Source organism: Pteronotus mesoamericanus, unplaced genomic scaffold (assembly GCF_021234165.1).
Source record: "Pteronotus mesoamericanus isolate MK-2021 breed Mesoamerican mustached bat unplaced genomic scaffold, CSHL_Meso_final contig_130, whole genome shotgun sequence".
In the NCBI taxonomy this organism is placed as follows: Eukaryota; Metazoa; Chordata; class Mammalia; order Chiroptera; family Mormoopidae; genus Pteronotus; species Pteronotus mesoamericanus.
This window is the reverse complement of record NW_026555060.1, coordinates 1710731-1726294: the sequence shown is the minus strand read 5'-3', so window position 1 is coordinate 1726294 and position 15564 is coordinate 1710731. Positions and strand designations below refer to the sequence as shown.

General features: G+C 35.8%; 1 protein-coding gene across 2 annotated transcripts in view; it reads left to right on the top strand.

The window, feature by feature from the left end:
• The window catches only part of GC (GC vitamin D binding protein), a 36081-nt gene extending 21170 nt beyond the window's left edge, over positions 1-14911 (top strand). Inside the window, exons 7-13 of one of the 2 annotated variants that reach the window (XM_054591474.1) lie at positions 268-397; positions 1510-1712; positions 3013-3142; positions 3602-3699; positions 5620-5752; positions 11954-12008; positions 14741-14911. In XM_054591474.1, the coding sequence (XP_054447449.1) occupies positions 268-397; positions 1510-1712; positions 3013-3142; positions 3602-3699; positions 5620-5752; positions 11954-11989 (730 nt within the window). In that variant the 3' untranslated portion in view covers positions 11990-12008; positions 14741-14911. Of the gene's footprint in view, positions 1-267; positions 398-1509; positions 1713-3012; positions 3143-3601; positions 3700-5619; positions 5753-11953; positions 12009-12657; positions 12721-14740 lie in introns of those variants that run through there. The other variant, XM_054591482.1, reaches the window with a different exon arrangement.
• The last annotated feature ends 653 nt before the right edge of the window (positions 14912-15564 follow it).

The following is a 15564-nucleotide window of genomic DNA, read 5'->3' as shown; positions in this document are numbered from 1 at the left end:
ATTGCCATTTTAGATGTAACGTTTGAAAGCCATCCTGTAACTACATAGACTTGGCCAGAAGAGAAGCTGCATGTAAGTACTGAAAATATGCAAAGCTTCCCTGGGGAAGCCTGATCGTTGCCAACCCATCGCAGAGCAGATGTGCTCATGCCGCTGTTCAAGGCAGAGTCAAAACCGTGGTATTATTTCTCCAGTGTTTATTTTCATAATGAAATCAGGGAAACTGAGATTTGGAGTAAGCTAACAAGTTCTTTTTTAACTATTTAGCCAGCTCATAAAATTAGCCCAAAAAGCACCTACTGCTGATCTGGAGGATGTTTTGTCACTAGCTGAAGATGTCACCACAATCCTCTCCAAGTGCTGTGAGTCTACCTCTGAGGACTGCATGGCCAAGGAGGTAAGAGAATCTCCACCATCGTCATCTGCCACACACTGAGTGGCAAGCACTCTTCTGAGTTACTTTTTATGTGCATCATGTGATTGATCCTCACGTGTATTCTGTGAAACCTAAATACACTAACTCTGTTTTGCAGATGAGGAAACAGAATATTAGCAAAGATTAATAAAGTCACACAACTAGTAAGTTGCAAAGTCCTCACACTAAAAAAAAAGGTTATCTGATTCCCGAGAACTTAGTGTACCTGCAGAACCCAGCACAGCATCCACTAGCCATATAGGGCTATTTAAGTTAATTATAATTAAACTTAAATAAAAGTTAAACTTTAGTTCTTCAGTCACACTAGCCCCATTTCAAACGCTCACTAGTACCAGACAGTACAGATACAGATAATTTTCATCATCACATAGTAAAGTTCTGTTAGATAACACTGCAACAATTATACTATTAGAAGTTACAATTTTTCTTATATTGAATACCTGTCATAATTTGATCATTTCAGTTTTTTTCCTCCATTTTTCATTACACAATACTTTCAAGTAGATATGAATTTGAACAGTTACTTTTGATAAATGTCACTCTCCACATCTGTGGTCCTCTTTAGTAACTAACACTGTGGTGCCTGGTCTTTTTCCATTAAGAATACATGTCTGTGTTAATAGGTGTTTTTCTATAACCTGACTTACAATGGCTAATAGGTTGCTCTCTCACTCTCTCACTCTCTTGCCCTCTCCAGACAGACAGACAGGCAGATAGATAGAATGTACCATGTCGACCTTCTAGTTATACCTTAATTTTATTTAACCAGTCCTCTATTATTGGGTTGAAGTGTTTCAGTTTTTGTATTTTAAGTAATGCTGTCCCTTTATAGGCTTATAGCTAATTTATGAGGATATATTTTTGAAACTCAAATTGTATGTTTTTAAGGCTTTCAGTACATAGTGACAAACAGTCTTCCAAAAATATTCTACTGATTTATTTTCTAAGAGCATTCCCACTGACTTTTATATATATACATATATTCCATGCCAGGGTTGGTAAGCTTATGTAAACCTTTTTAGTTGGACCTATACGAAAACTAACAATGCATAAAATCACCATTACTTTTGTAGCTGCCTGAACACACAGTAAAATTCTGTGACCACTTATCCACAAAGAATACTAAGTTTGAGGACTGTTGTCAAGAAAAAACACCCATGAACATTTTTATGTGTGCTTACTTCACGCCAGCCGCTCAACCACCAGAGCTGCCAGAAGTTGAGTTGCCCACCAGTAAGGATGTGTGTGGCAAAGGAAACACCAAAGCCATAGATAAGTAAGTAGAGCTAATCTACAATGTTCTTGACAGTGCTGATGTTCATGAGTATTAAATGACAAAGAAACTAGATGAGGGAGAAATGGTAAACTTGTACCTGACTTCTCTGAGAATTAAGATAAATGCTCGATGAATTGCACCCATTACGAATAGTATACACATATTCATGGCATGAAATTATTTCACAAGTAGGTTGAATTAACAGGTCAGAAAATCATTTATCAATATCAGAGAGAAGAATTTAGACTGCACTGACACTCTATTTGTCTAAATACTCATTGTTTTTATAAATGCATAGATAGCAATGAGCTAAGATAAAGAATTTACACAAATCTATTTTCACAGAAAAGCCAATTAAAATACCTACTTGATGCTTTATATAGAATTAATTTGTAAAAGTTACAAAGGACAGTTCCATATGCATTTGAAGTAGATATGTGTATATTATATAGTATGTGACTATGTGTATATGAGGGGGAACCCCCCCAAAAAAGCACCTTGCAGTACAAGCTTCCCTTGCTAGGTGAAGTGTTCTAGGAACCCATCTGTGTACCAGCTGGTGTTATTATGAGAGGCTGCATTTGGCTTTAGTGATTTTTTTTCTTTTTAAGACTCTTCCAACACATTTGCCCATTTCATGATGGGTGATAAACAAACACACCTGCCCACACTGTGCTAAGCGTTCATCAGTGTTTGACCAAAAATGGCGTGACCTCTATGTCCCATTCTCCTTATTCACCCAATCCCACCCTGAGTGAATTTCTCATTTCCCTGGTTGGAAAATGTCCTCAAAGGGAAATGTTTTCTTGATGTGGAAGAGGTAAAATTTTTAAAAAATGGCAGAAGCACTAAGAGGCATAAAAATCAAGTTCAAAAACTATTTTGAGCAGTGGAAAAAAGTCTTGATAGTTGTATTGAATCAAATGGATAGTGCTTTGAAGGTGACTGACGTTTAAATATGTACGAATAAACACACAATTTTTTATAAATAAATTCAGGATTTTTGTGGGTCCCCTTGTATAGTACATACAGATCTTTAGTTCAGTATTAACTACTGAACTATTCTTTAGTTCAGTAATAACTTCAAAGCAACTATTAACTTGCATTTCAATAATTATATTGTTTCTCATTCTAAACCTGTTGATTTGGATTCAGTTTTAGCTAAATCTTTTATTTCTAATTAAAGATGCAGAAACCAGGTGCCCCACTTGTTACAGATGTCAAATTTCAAAACATGACACATACACACAAGTATACACATGAATGTTAAAGTGCACCATCGTTTTCTCTCTCATGCCAGGTATACATTTGAACTAAGTAGGAGGACTCATGTTCCAGAAGTATTTCTTAGTAAAATACTTGCACAAACCCTGAAAAGCCTTCAGGAATGCTGTGACTCTGAAGATTCTACTGCCTGTTTTAATGCTAAGGTACAATTTGCTTGATTGCTTCGTCAACCTTGGTCTAGATCAAGGGCTGACAACGGTAGCTTATGGACCACATCTGGAGTGGTGCTTATTTTCACATGGCCTTATTTTCACATGAGCTGAAATGGTCTTACATTTTTAAGTGGCCTTTAACAAAAAGATTAGCATTTCATGAAATCTTATATGAAATTCAAGTTTCAGTGTTCATACATAAACTGAGCTCACTGTTTATGCATTATTTATGGTTGGTTCTGTGCCAAAATGGCAAGAGTTGAGTAGTTACAACCGAAACTATGTATGGCCTACAAAGCCTAAAATATTTACTATCTGGTCTTATAAAGAAAATATTTGCCAATGTCTGGTATAGATTAAATACTCATGCTAACATGTTACATGGAATTGAATGCCTCCTTGAGCAGGGTTAAGATGAATATATTTCATGTAATTATTATTTTCTTACAGACCCCTGGACTGAAGAAGGAACTATCTTCTTTCATTGACAAGGGACAAGAACTATGTGCAGATTATTCAGAAAACACATTTACTGAATACAAGAAAAAGTAAGGGACTTGTTCTAGCTGTGTCCTCCAAATTTATTAATATTAGCCTGAAACTGTGATCTGAAAGTGTAGTTGAAGACTTAGATGTGCTAAGTGAACAACAAAAATAAGAGATTCAATTAAAAAAGTTTTTTAAAAAGTAGTTAAAATCTATTATCTGTGTTAGAAACAGTTCTTCTCTGCTTGAAAAGTCACGTACATCACATGAGATGTCAATTTGAACACAGCCAAAAATATACAAATTACAAGATCTGCAGGGACTTGATTAAAAAAACACCATTAGTCTGTAGTTTATGAACAGTTTTGCCCAAAAGCAATCTGTAAATATTGCTATATACTATAATTAAGAAACTATAAAACTGCTGGAAAAATGTTATCTAACTTAAGAGCATATTGCCTGACAAAAGGACCTAAATTTCCAATTAAGTATAGCACCATCACCAATATGTATTGTCTATGAATTGGACATGCAAGTGTTAATTGATCATCCATAATATTGTACAAGAGTCATTTTTCTCAATTAAGAGAAGATAGCACTCTTTTACAAATAGGTGTTAATGTTAAAATAAGGAGCCATAATAGTGAAAGTAGATTTACTGGGTTCCTGGAAAAGATCTCTGTTGAGAAGACCATGTCCTTCTCACCTTCCTTAAGTAGATTTCTTAGCTTTATTTCAAATCATCTTGAAATAAAGGCCCCCAGCACAAATAAAACTCCACAAAAAGACTTTCCTAAAGAATCTCGTAAGTTGGACACCTCCATCAATGACCACCATGAAAAATCAACCTTAGCAAAATTGTGAAAGCCTTAGGCTCAAAATTGTTTAACAGTTCTCAGAAAATGATGTGATTAACAGAATAGTATGGAGGTAGTATACCATAATGTTAAACAGAAAATGCAAGATTAAGTTATCTTCCAACAGTTTGGAACTCCAGGATTGCATGGGGCAATTGAGTAATAATTTATATAATCTCTATTCCAGATGAACATGTAGAATTGACATTTAAGATTATGAGATTAGGGAAGACTGAGGTTATCCAGTCTAGGTATTCGAAAGCCCACCCCCTCCTTTCTTCTCCCATCCTCTGAGCTCCTTCTGGTCTCACTTGCTTCTCCTTCCAGCTGGAACCAATGCACTTCAATAATGCTTAGGAGCATTATTGATGATTATTAATGATTAGGAGCAAGCTAATCCCCCTGACCCTCTTATCCCTTCCCAGCATCCACTTGCCAGCCCTGACTCTTGATAAATTTGGGTCTCTTCCACCTCCTACTGCCTACCACTGGGCTGGTAAGTATTCTTGGAGAAAGTCATAAAACCAGACCAAGCTGTCCACCATGATGGGGGAGAATTACCAAGATTATAGACAGTTTAAACTGGGAAAGAATCAAAAGAATTCAAATCCTAGCACCACCTTGACAGAAAGATGGAGAGTTGGTTAATAGTAGAGCTAAAAAACAAGAGCCAAAGGTCCCTGGTCTTGTTTCAGCATTTTCCAGCCTAGCTGAGTCCGCAAACTGAGGGGAAAATTGTACAAATGGCTTAAATTTCTATAAGGGAAATATCCTTTAAGGAGCTTGATGTTTAAAACTGGAGAGAATATGAAAGGTAAGAAAAATAGAAAAGGAAGTTATCTAAAATGATATAACTGAGCGAATGAAAGGGGAAAGGCTAGAATTCAAATTCAGCAGCAATGTGTATGTTTCATAATCTTAAAAGAGGTATAGATTTCACTTTCTATTCTCAAACTGAGTCACTAAAAAGTTACCCAGATATAAAAAATTATCTTGAGAGGAGCAAGTGTTTCTATTTTCCTTTTTTGTTGTAACCAGTCTGAAATGGCTATCTTTTGCCTTAGAAATATTTATACAATAGGATACATCTGGTAAAACCTTACAAAAAAAAAAATGGTCTTTCAGACTGGCAGAGAGGTTAAGAACACAATTGCCTGATGCCACAGCCACAGAACTAGAAGGGCTGGTTGACAAACGCTCAGACTTTGCCTCCAAGTGCTGTTCCATAAACTCACCTCCTCTCTACTGTGACTCTGAGGTAAGAAAATTTGATAATCCACATATCACTGCATAGTATTTGTAAAGACTTAGGCACTCAGATTTACCCATTTTTTCCCCTTGTTGGATTTAGTCTTTATTTATTTTTTATTGTTCAAATACATTTGTCTCCATTTTCCCGCCCCCACTTTCCCCTGTCCCACCCACCCCCACCTCCATCCCTCAATCCTTCCCCACTTTGGCTTTGTCCATGGGCCCTTTATACATGTTCCTTGATTTGACCCTTCCCTTTCCTTTCTCCACCCACCCCCTTCTTCTTCTCTCTCGTTACCATCAGTTTCTTCTTTCTTTCAATGTTGCTGGTTATATTTTCCTTGCTTGTCTGTTTTGTTGATTAGGTTCCACTTATAGGAGAGATCATATGGTATTTGTCCTTCACCCCCTGGCTTATTTCACTTAGCATAATGCTCTCCAGTTCCATCCATGCTGTCATGAAGGGTAGCAGCTCTTTCTTTTTCTGCTATGTAGTATTCCATTGCGTAAATGTACTGTAGTTTTCTGATCCACTCATTTACCAATTTTTTTTTGTTATTGAAATACATTGTCTTTTCCTGGTGCTATGATAACTTCATTGTCTTTATAATGAAAGTGAGAAATAACTTTTTATGCTATGCTAGCTAATTTAAAAGTAAATCGAGGTAGCTGTAAAACTTAGGAGGAAATTTTACACTTTCAAATTAAAAAAGGTGAATACAGGCAGCAAAGTATAGTGCAGTGTTTTTTAGGTTGTAGGTTGTACCTATTTATAGCTTTTTTTAATGAAAGAAAAAAGACAAATATTAGTCCATCTAACAGAGTGTGGTTAACCATTTCATGAAAACTTTATTTCATATACTCATATATGTATATGCATAGAGTTATTAGGTAGATTGATAAAAAAAAAGATACTTTTTTTAAAAATGGATTATACCATACCTTCTCTTAATTATAAAAATTATTTAATTTGTGTTTTAATATAATGTGAGAAAAAGAAATACAACTTAATTATCAAAGGTCACACACATTTCTTTACCATAAGAGTTATTTTCTAAAAATTAAAAAATATATTAATATTAAAATGTTGGAGTCATTTTTAATTACAAGTTTTTCTCTTAGATACCATCAATTGGTTTCCAACTGAGAAAGATAAAGAAATTTCAGCTCATATTTTCTCATTTCTTTCCCCACTCCTCCTAATTTGTTAGTTTTTGGGGTCATCTTTAAATACGTTTTCCACCCCAGCCCTTAGATCCCTCTATTCCCATCTCCCTCCTCACCCACTCACCCTCTGTATTCCCCTTTCTCCCTTAAATGTAGTTGCATAGTTGCCAGATCATTTATTTTTTTCTACCTTGTTAAATTCCAGCCAGACCTTTATTTTCTCTGATAGTAGGTAAATTATTGTATCCCTTTCACCGCATCTGAGCCTATTAGTTTTCTCCTATAAAACTAATGCGAGGCTGGTACTTGGCGTTCTGTCTTTGTGTAGACAGAAGGAGGGAGGAGAGCCCAGGCTAGGCTGTGTGGCTCCATTGTTAGTAGACCTGATCTGTGCTTTCTCTAACATTTTGTTGCATATCTTACAATAGGTCTTCCTCCACCAGGTCAGTTTCTATCCTTTCCATGGGCAGATGTTTGTTAGCCTTTTTCATATACATTCAGTCCATTTAGTCGCATCATCCATTTGACCAGTAACTCTTTTAGCAGTCACTTCAATTGTTTAGAAGAGTCCAACGTAAGGGCAACAATTTCACTATTCTGCTAACTTGGAGACATGACAATTCCATGAATTCTGTTGCCTCACCCATTCTATTTCTGGAGAGTAGATGTAGGGTTAAGACCAACTCTATGCCACATCAAAATATTCTCTTCCTTTGCCTACCTCTTTCTGAAGTTCATGATACTAAGTTGCATCCCTCTTCCACTCTGGCCATGACTGAGATTTTTTTGAGTGGGGTTTATGATTGTTGGTCATGTGTTTGAGAACAAGCATTTATGATACATTTTGACTCATTTTTTGCACATAAAATAATGTACCTATAATGTAAAAATAAATACCTAATGATATAATGCCAATTAGAAATTTTCACTATGTTAAAGAATGTCACCCCCCAAGAAGTTACATGAATTTTTATTCATTTATTAAAACATGAAAGCAGCAAAGCCCTGTTTCATTTTATTGTTCTATTATTTTATTCCATTTCAATTATTTATTGTTCTATTAGAGCACATTGAAATTATCCAAGAACCTAATTTTTAAAAATCACAAGAAGTTTAAATGGGGGAAGAAGACTATAAAGAACATTTAGTATAATTTTTCACTCAGTAATTCCTTTCAGAGATCATACAGCCTCCACTTAAATTCCTATACTCAATTTTCTTCTACAGGTAGCCTATTTTGCTGCCAAATAGCTTCACTTATGAGAATATTTTTTTTGAAAATTAAGCCATGATACCCCCATCATAATTTCTGCTGAGTCTAGTCTGGCTTTCTCTATCAACCAGAAAAATTCTATTCTCTTTCTCTGTTCCCAGTAGCAACTTTTTTATACTTAACATGACTTTAAAAAATAACTATATAAGTTATTTTTTAAAGCCTTGAGATATGCCTACCAATTCTCTTAATATTTTAGTGAGGTTTTATTTGTTTTGTTTTTTAATAGATAATGACTAACAAAATCTTAATCAGTTTGACAAATTGAGCTATATCATCTTGTTCATTTTTCTTTATAACCTTAGAGATTCTGATTCCTTCCAATTTCTATGTTTGTTCTCTAATTCCAAACTTAACTGCTAATCTTCTTTGTGACAATTTATAAAGTCAGAATTACAGATGAAATGAGTACGGTAGAATAAATGCCCATTCTTTAAATTCAGAGAAATAGACATTTATCTTTTCATTAAAATTCAAACCAAGTAAAATTCTAAACAAACAAAAACTGAAGGAGCTCGAATGTTGGGATATTTTGGTCATTGTTGGCATTAAAACATTTAGCATTAAACAATAAAATTGAGCAGTTCCTTCCTTTGCTACCAGTTTGCTTTTGGTAATAAAACAAGTAAATTTAGGTCATTTTATCTCAGAAAAATAAAATCATCGGCAGAATTTTCTCTGAGGGTCTAATTCAGTTCTTGAAAAAAAGGGGAAGAGTCTAAATATGTATTTACATTCTGTCAAATATATCACTTTTGTAACTCTTCCTCAGTCCCTGTTATCTTTATCTAAATACCCACTTTCCTGGCCCTGACCGGGTAGCTTAGTTAGAATATCATCCTGATCTGCCAGGGTTGTGGGTTTGATCCCCACCCCAGTCAAGACACATACAAAAATCAACCAATTAATTCCATAAATAGGCAGAACAACAAACTGATTTCTCTGTCTTTTTCCTCCTCTTTCCTTTTCTGACTCTTTTTTTTTTTTTGAGAGAGAGAGGAAAAAGAAAAAAATCAATAAAAATTAAAAATACACTTTCTTTTTTTGACATCATACAAGACAAACAGCTTTAGGCTCAAAATACATGCTGCCTTTCTTCAAGCGTCTTGCTTTTCATTTCTTTGGGTTGCTTTTCAGTATATTTTTCATTTTCACACATTGCCATTTAAAAACTATTTTCAATTACAATGATAGGGTAAGTTTTTAAGTTTGTTTTCTTGCTTTATAACCAGGAAATTTACAGCAGTGGTGCTGCCAAGTAGCCAATCTTTCAGTAACGGCTCAAGCAGAGCGAGAGGAGTCGAGTCGCTAAGACACTCGTGCACATTTGACTATTTAGAGCACTTGGAGATTAGACCCTTTCGTGTTTCTATTCACCTTTATTATTTTCTTCCCCCAGTGATCTCATATCTCGGTATGCAAGATCACCTCTGCTTTCTGATTTCATGTTCTGGCAAAATCTGATAGAAGAGCACTCACTTTAAAATGTGCAATGTTAGGTATGGATATTTGTGCCTCTTGTCCTATCACATTTGGATTATAATTTATCATTAAATCTTCTTGTCCTCTATTTGCTTGACAACTATTTTCCTTAAAAGTAAAGCCCACTCCAAGTCATTTATGTCCAGCGACCCATCTCTATCTGCCATTCTAAATATACTTGCCATAGTTGCTTGAAGAGCGGCAAAAAGGGCTTCTGAACCATAGCTCTGTTTCTTATGTGGTAACCTAGCCTTACTCTCACCCTGATCTTGAAATGACCAGAAAATAGAGCAATCACTTGCTCTATTAAAGTCAAATTTTCTTTTGACTTTACCAAGGCACTCTTTATTGTGCCATTGTTGAAGAAAAACATACTGTTGCAAAATTAGACTTGCATTTCCCCCCCCCCCCGCCCACAATCATTCAGACAGGGCATCCCTATGTGCTCTTCTGTGAACTCATGACTATGCTCCCACTAAGACATCTCAACAGAGTGCTATTGGGCATCAACTATGATTTTCCAAAATATTCAGAAAGCCATTGTTTCATGCCAAAGTTGGTCATTAAAATCTTGAAAACAGAAATAAATGCAGTCAAGTGGACACTAGGCAAAGAGGAGCTTGTCTACCTTTTCTCTTATTAGAGGGAACCTCACCTCCCCGTCTTTCTTTCTCTCCTGTATTTTATAAAAAGCTGCCACACCACTAGAATTTCTCTCTCTCGGTTTAACTAGAGTTTGTGATACTCAATGTCATAGGTAGCATTTATTAAGTCAATACTATTTGTTAAGCAGACTATCAATAGGCTTGTTAAACAGAGTATTAATAGCTTTATACATATATGTTTATAGAATGACCTAAAATAGTTCTAAATATTAGGTACCATTTTAATTCTTTTACAGATGGATTGAATGAGATATACAACTTTACGCAATGTTAGGAAAATCTTAAGTTTATTTCACATGAGCCTGTTACTCTCCATGTCATTGTCAGGCTTCAGCCCTAATTTAGCTAATAACGAAAGCAAAATATTGATATCAAAAGACTATTAACTATTGGTACAGAGTCCAAAAATATTGTTAAAATAGCAAAAAATGACACCAAGTCAGTAGTATTACTGAATTCCATTATCATATTCCACCTCTTATTCTTTTATGATTCTTTGCTTTCTCATTCAGTGTCATATTATGCTCTTATATCCACACCTTAAATTTCTGTGTTTTTCAGAAATTTTTTTCATGGTCTTCTTCACCTTATATGACATTAGATCTTCCCCCAGTGTTCTCATCCATGGACATGTCTTTAGCCTCCAAATCTCCACCTCCAGTCAGGATCTCTCCCCACAACACCAAGCTTTTTATTCAAATGATTAAGAACTCTGTTGTCTCACAAGAAATTCAAAGTTACTGTGGCCCAACTATTCCCCCAAACCCTCCTTTACCATTCACTCATTATCCAAGATAAAAACTAGTGATCCTTAATTTCTTCTCCTTTTCCATATACATCCAAATATATTCCAAATCCTATCAATTCTAACTCTTCAAAATCTCTTAAGAGCCCCCACTACTTTTTTCTACATTATTCATACTTACATTTAGGCCATCTTTTTACCTGGGTTTCAACCTCTCAACCGGTCTCTCGTCTCCTGTACTCCACAACGCTTCACACTCAACCCCATCTCTACGCTGACGTCAAAACAACCTTTGTAAAATGCAAAATGGCTAATACATTCCTCTAATTGCTCTGCATTGCTTTTAAATTGAAGTCTAATTTTGTTTTTAATCAAGAAAGTTTGGATCCTTGTTTTCCTCTCCTGCCTTATCCTATCACTGCTTCTAATTTGGTTCTCCTATACTTCTTGCGGTTTTCCTAAGTACTTGAAACCTGCTCTCACCTTAAGGCTTTTGCACATGGAGACTCCTCTGAATTACGCTATAGTCATTCTACAACCTGGTTATCTGTATCAAGATTCAGGAATCAGCTTAGATATCACTCTGGAATCCTTCTCTGGCACTCAAGCTCCTTAACACTCTGTGCACAGACAATAATTAGCACTTATTTTTTTTCTCATCTATTTTTCATAGAACACTCTAAACTCTTCAAGGGCAGGGACTTGTACAACTAAAGAAATATGAAGGCTACCCAATAAAAGTTCAATAGTTTATAAAACTGCATTTTAATAAGAATCCTATTCTCTAATCAAGGTTTAAATTGTTTACCTTATGATTTATTAGTCTACAAATAAAATACTTCATGAATAATTAGATAACATTTTTTTAAATTTCAGATTGATGCTGAAATGAAGAATGTCCTGCAGTCTTGATGCATATGTATTATCTTAGGTAAGTAATATTTTTTAAAAAGATTTATTTATTTTTTAGAGAGAGGGGAAGGGAGGAAGAAAGGGAGAGAAAACATCAACACGCGGTTGCTTCTCACATGCCCCCAGCTGGGGACGTGGCCTGCAACACAGGCATGGGCCCTGACCAGGAATCGAACCAGCAACCCTTTGGTTTGCTGGTTAGCTCTCAATCCACTGAGCCACACCAGCCAGGGTGGTAAGTATTTTTAAAGGCAGCAAGAAAACCCAGTTTTGTGCAATGTATTTTTAAAATCATAGAATAGCAAGGACACTTTCCAATTATTTATTCTAACTATTAGCTATTCAAACTTATTTTGCAGATGAGGATATTAAGCACCAGGAAAAGTTAAGCAGCTTACACAAGTATACACAACCAACTTCTAGCACATTTAGGACTAAAATCTGAGTCCCCGGCCTGGAACTGTATCCATCATAACCTCACACCTCACATAAGATAATGCCAGCACGGAGATCATTTCAGGGATTTTGATGCATTTGATAGAAAAAAATATGAGTTTAAGACAGAGTTCATCAAGTCTTAAAGATAACACAGTAGTGTTTTTAGGAGAAAAGAGGCATTCTTCAAATTAAAGCAATACTGTTGAAATATTGTCACTTGCTTCTTTCAGATATTACGTTTTCACCCATTTTAAAATACCTGAAGATATTAAGAGCATAAAATACTTTGGACAAAATTCCATACCTTAAACTGAAGATGACCTCAACTTTGTACATTTCAACAACAACAAAAAAATCTTCTCCCTAGATTTAATTGTATTCATTTTAAAGATATTACTTCTGAGATTTAAAAATTTATAAAAATAATGGTTTTGGTTTCTTAGATCTTAATTGAGTTGAGGATTTTCATGATGTGAAATTTTCATTTTGCTGATTTACTGACAACTTCCCCCAAAATGATATAGATGCAAAAGCTATTGATAAGGGAAATTAAATCATTCCATCATACTCAGGAGTTCAACTCCCAACTACTCATGTTATCTGAAACAGTAAAAACAAACCAACCTAAAGAAAAACAAAAAACAAACAAAAAAAACCCCTAACACTCTGAGAGGAAGTACAGTGGGGATGGTCAATGAAACTTTCTTTTGGAATTAACCAATCCGGATTAGAATTCCCACTCCAACTATCTATCTTTGTGAACCTGAACAAGTTATTCCAATTCCCTATAGCTTAAGGTTTTGTTGTTCTTTTTGTAAAAAGAAAATTGTAGTATCTACCTCTCAATGTTGTTGTGATGACTGAGAACATGTGTATAAAATGCGTAGAAAATAGTGGTAGTAATACTAGCAAAGTTGTCCTCCCTGCCGCTGCTGCTTCTGTGATTTTTCTCTTACTGTAAAAGGTAAGCTATCCAATGGCAGGAAGTGGCCCATGCTATTTAGTATGAATCAGTTACTAAAACTATTTGGGAGAGGAAGAGGGTTATTGAAGCCCAGGCTTCTATTTGAAAAAGATGCACAATAGGTCCTTTTAGAAAAATAAGTTACATGAAATTTTCTGGACATAAAATCTATCCAGACCACTAGTCGCAAAGACAAGAAGCTAAAAAACACAATCCATGTAAGTGACCACTTAGTCCCTGCACTCTGCAACTGTAAGCCCTCCCTCAGCATCCTGCTCTCAGGAGAGAACTTTGGCTTGGGTGACAACTATGACCTCACACAGTTCCCAGAGGAACTTCCTTTAGTTCCTAAAACTATTAACCAACTCTGGCTGGCTAGGTATTTCTTTTCAATGACAGCCTACACCCCTTCAGAGATGTGCAAAGCTTATGAAAGCTGAAGCCTTTGTCTCAGGTGTTCCCATTCCTAGGTACACCTATAATTCATGTCTTCCAGTCAACAGTTTGATGCTATTTCATTCTTAACTAAAGTCTTATTATAGACCTGAGTTGTTATTGTCACAGTTATTGGTTCCCTTGGTCAATTTTTCTTCAAGCCCCAAAATTGGTTTGTGGCCACATTTGTATGCCCACTGGAGAAAGAATTACTGTCTCTTAATAAGCCCCACACAGCTGGTTATCTTTTTATTTCCTTCATCTTTAGAAACAATTAGTGTTTCCTGGGTTTCCTCTACAATTATGGTAGAGAAGTTGGCATGCACTGCAGAATCAGGTTGAAGGGAAAACACTTTAAATACCGGAATCACACGCAGCACAGTCAGGTACTTACACTGTGAGAGAAACATCACTCCCAGGCACAAACTCACTGAGAACCATGAGAGATGGAATTTCTTAACTCTGCTGTACTGTCTTAGAAAAGGGGAAAAATTAAGGGGAAGACACATTTGCCTCATTACAAAGTAGGTGATTTGACAACTCCCGTTGTTTTACTGAAACACAACTGCTAAACTATTGTCTCAATTCCCTGACTGGAAGCAGGAGTGGGGAGGCTCACTTGCCACTGTCGTTGCTTTTGGAATGAATATTCTCTCATAAAGCAGTAATGTTCACACATTATTGAAGGAGAAAAGTGTACATTGTACCTCAGCCTAAGCGATGGCTTTACATGCAGGCCTTGGGGGTTCCCTACATTGTTTTGCTCTGACCCCATTAGGCGGGCCGCAATGGGTCTATGAGTCACACTGGACAGGTTTATCTTTATCCACAACAGTAGCTTGGCTGTTAAGCAGTATTAGGATTGTTGCCCAATAGCTCTCTTTTTCTAACATTTATTTCCATTATTCTCATAGACCTAAAGCTGGAACCATCCTGGAAATGGCATCAGAGGCCCAACCCAGGCAAAACCATGCTCCTGGGGGAACTAGGTACTCCCCGATTTTTATCAGCAACAATATCTTTGTACAATGATAAGTACAATGATTTGCTATCAAAATAAATTGAAATATAATGCAAACCATAAATGCTTCTGAGAATGATGTTAGGATGCTGACCTGTTCCTGTGATTTTCAGGCACTACAGTAAGCAGCCTCAGCCCCACAAGCCCCTGCTTGCACTTAGATCCCTGCTCTAAAGGTTCCCAGCTTTATGCATCCACTTTACAACCCCCATCGCACTAAGCTCCATTCCTGCATTGCCTCTCAGGCCTAGGTACTATTAAGGAAAAGTTAGCCAGCCTTCCACCATAAACAGCCTAAGACAGCTCTAAAAAATGCCTGAGAATTTCTTGGTCCCAGCTGCAAACTATATGGCATTAATTAGGTAGTATCTGCTTTGACAAAAAAAAAAAAAAATTTTTTTGGTCTGAACAAGTTTATTTTTGCTAAAGACTCTTAAGAGCAATTTATTGAGTCAAAGTTATAAGAACATCTTGATTTCCACTTGATTTAACTCACTATATATATATAAAATATACAGTATGAATGATATTCTATGTGCTTTCTCTGCCTGGAGAAAATGAAGGTGTTCTAACATATTTTGCTTTAAAAGCAAGCTCATATTTTCAAAATAAATAACTTTCTGAAACAAATACAAGACAAAGAAAACCTATACTTATAGTTAATTGCTTCAAGGAATTCGAGTTCATCTAATGGTAGATGTAGAGATATCTGTAGAG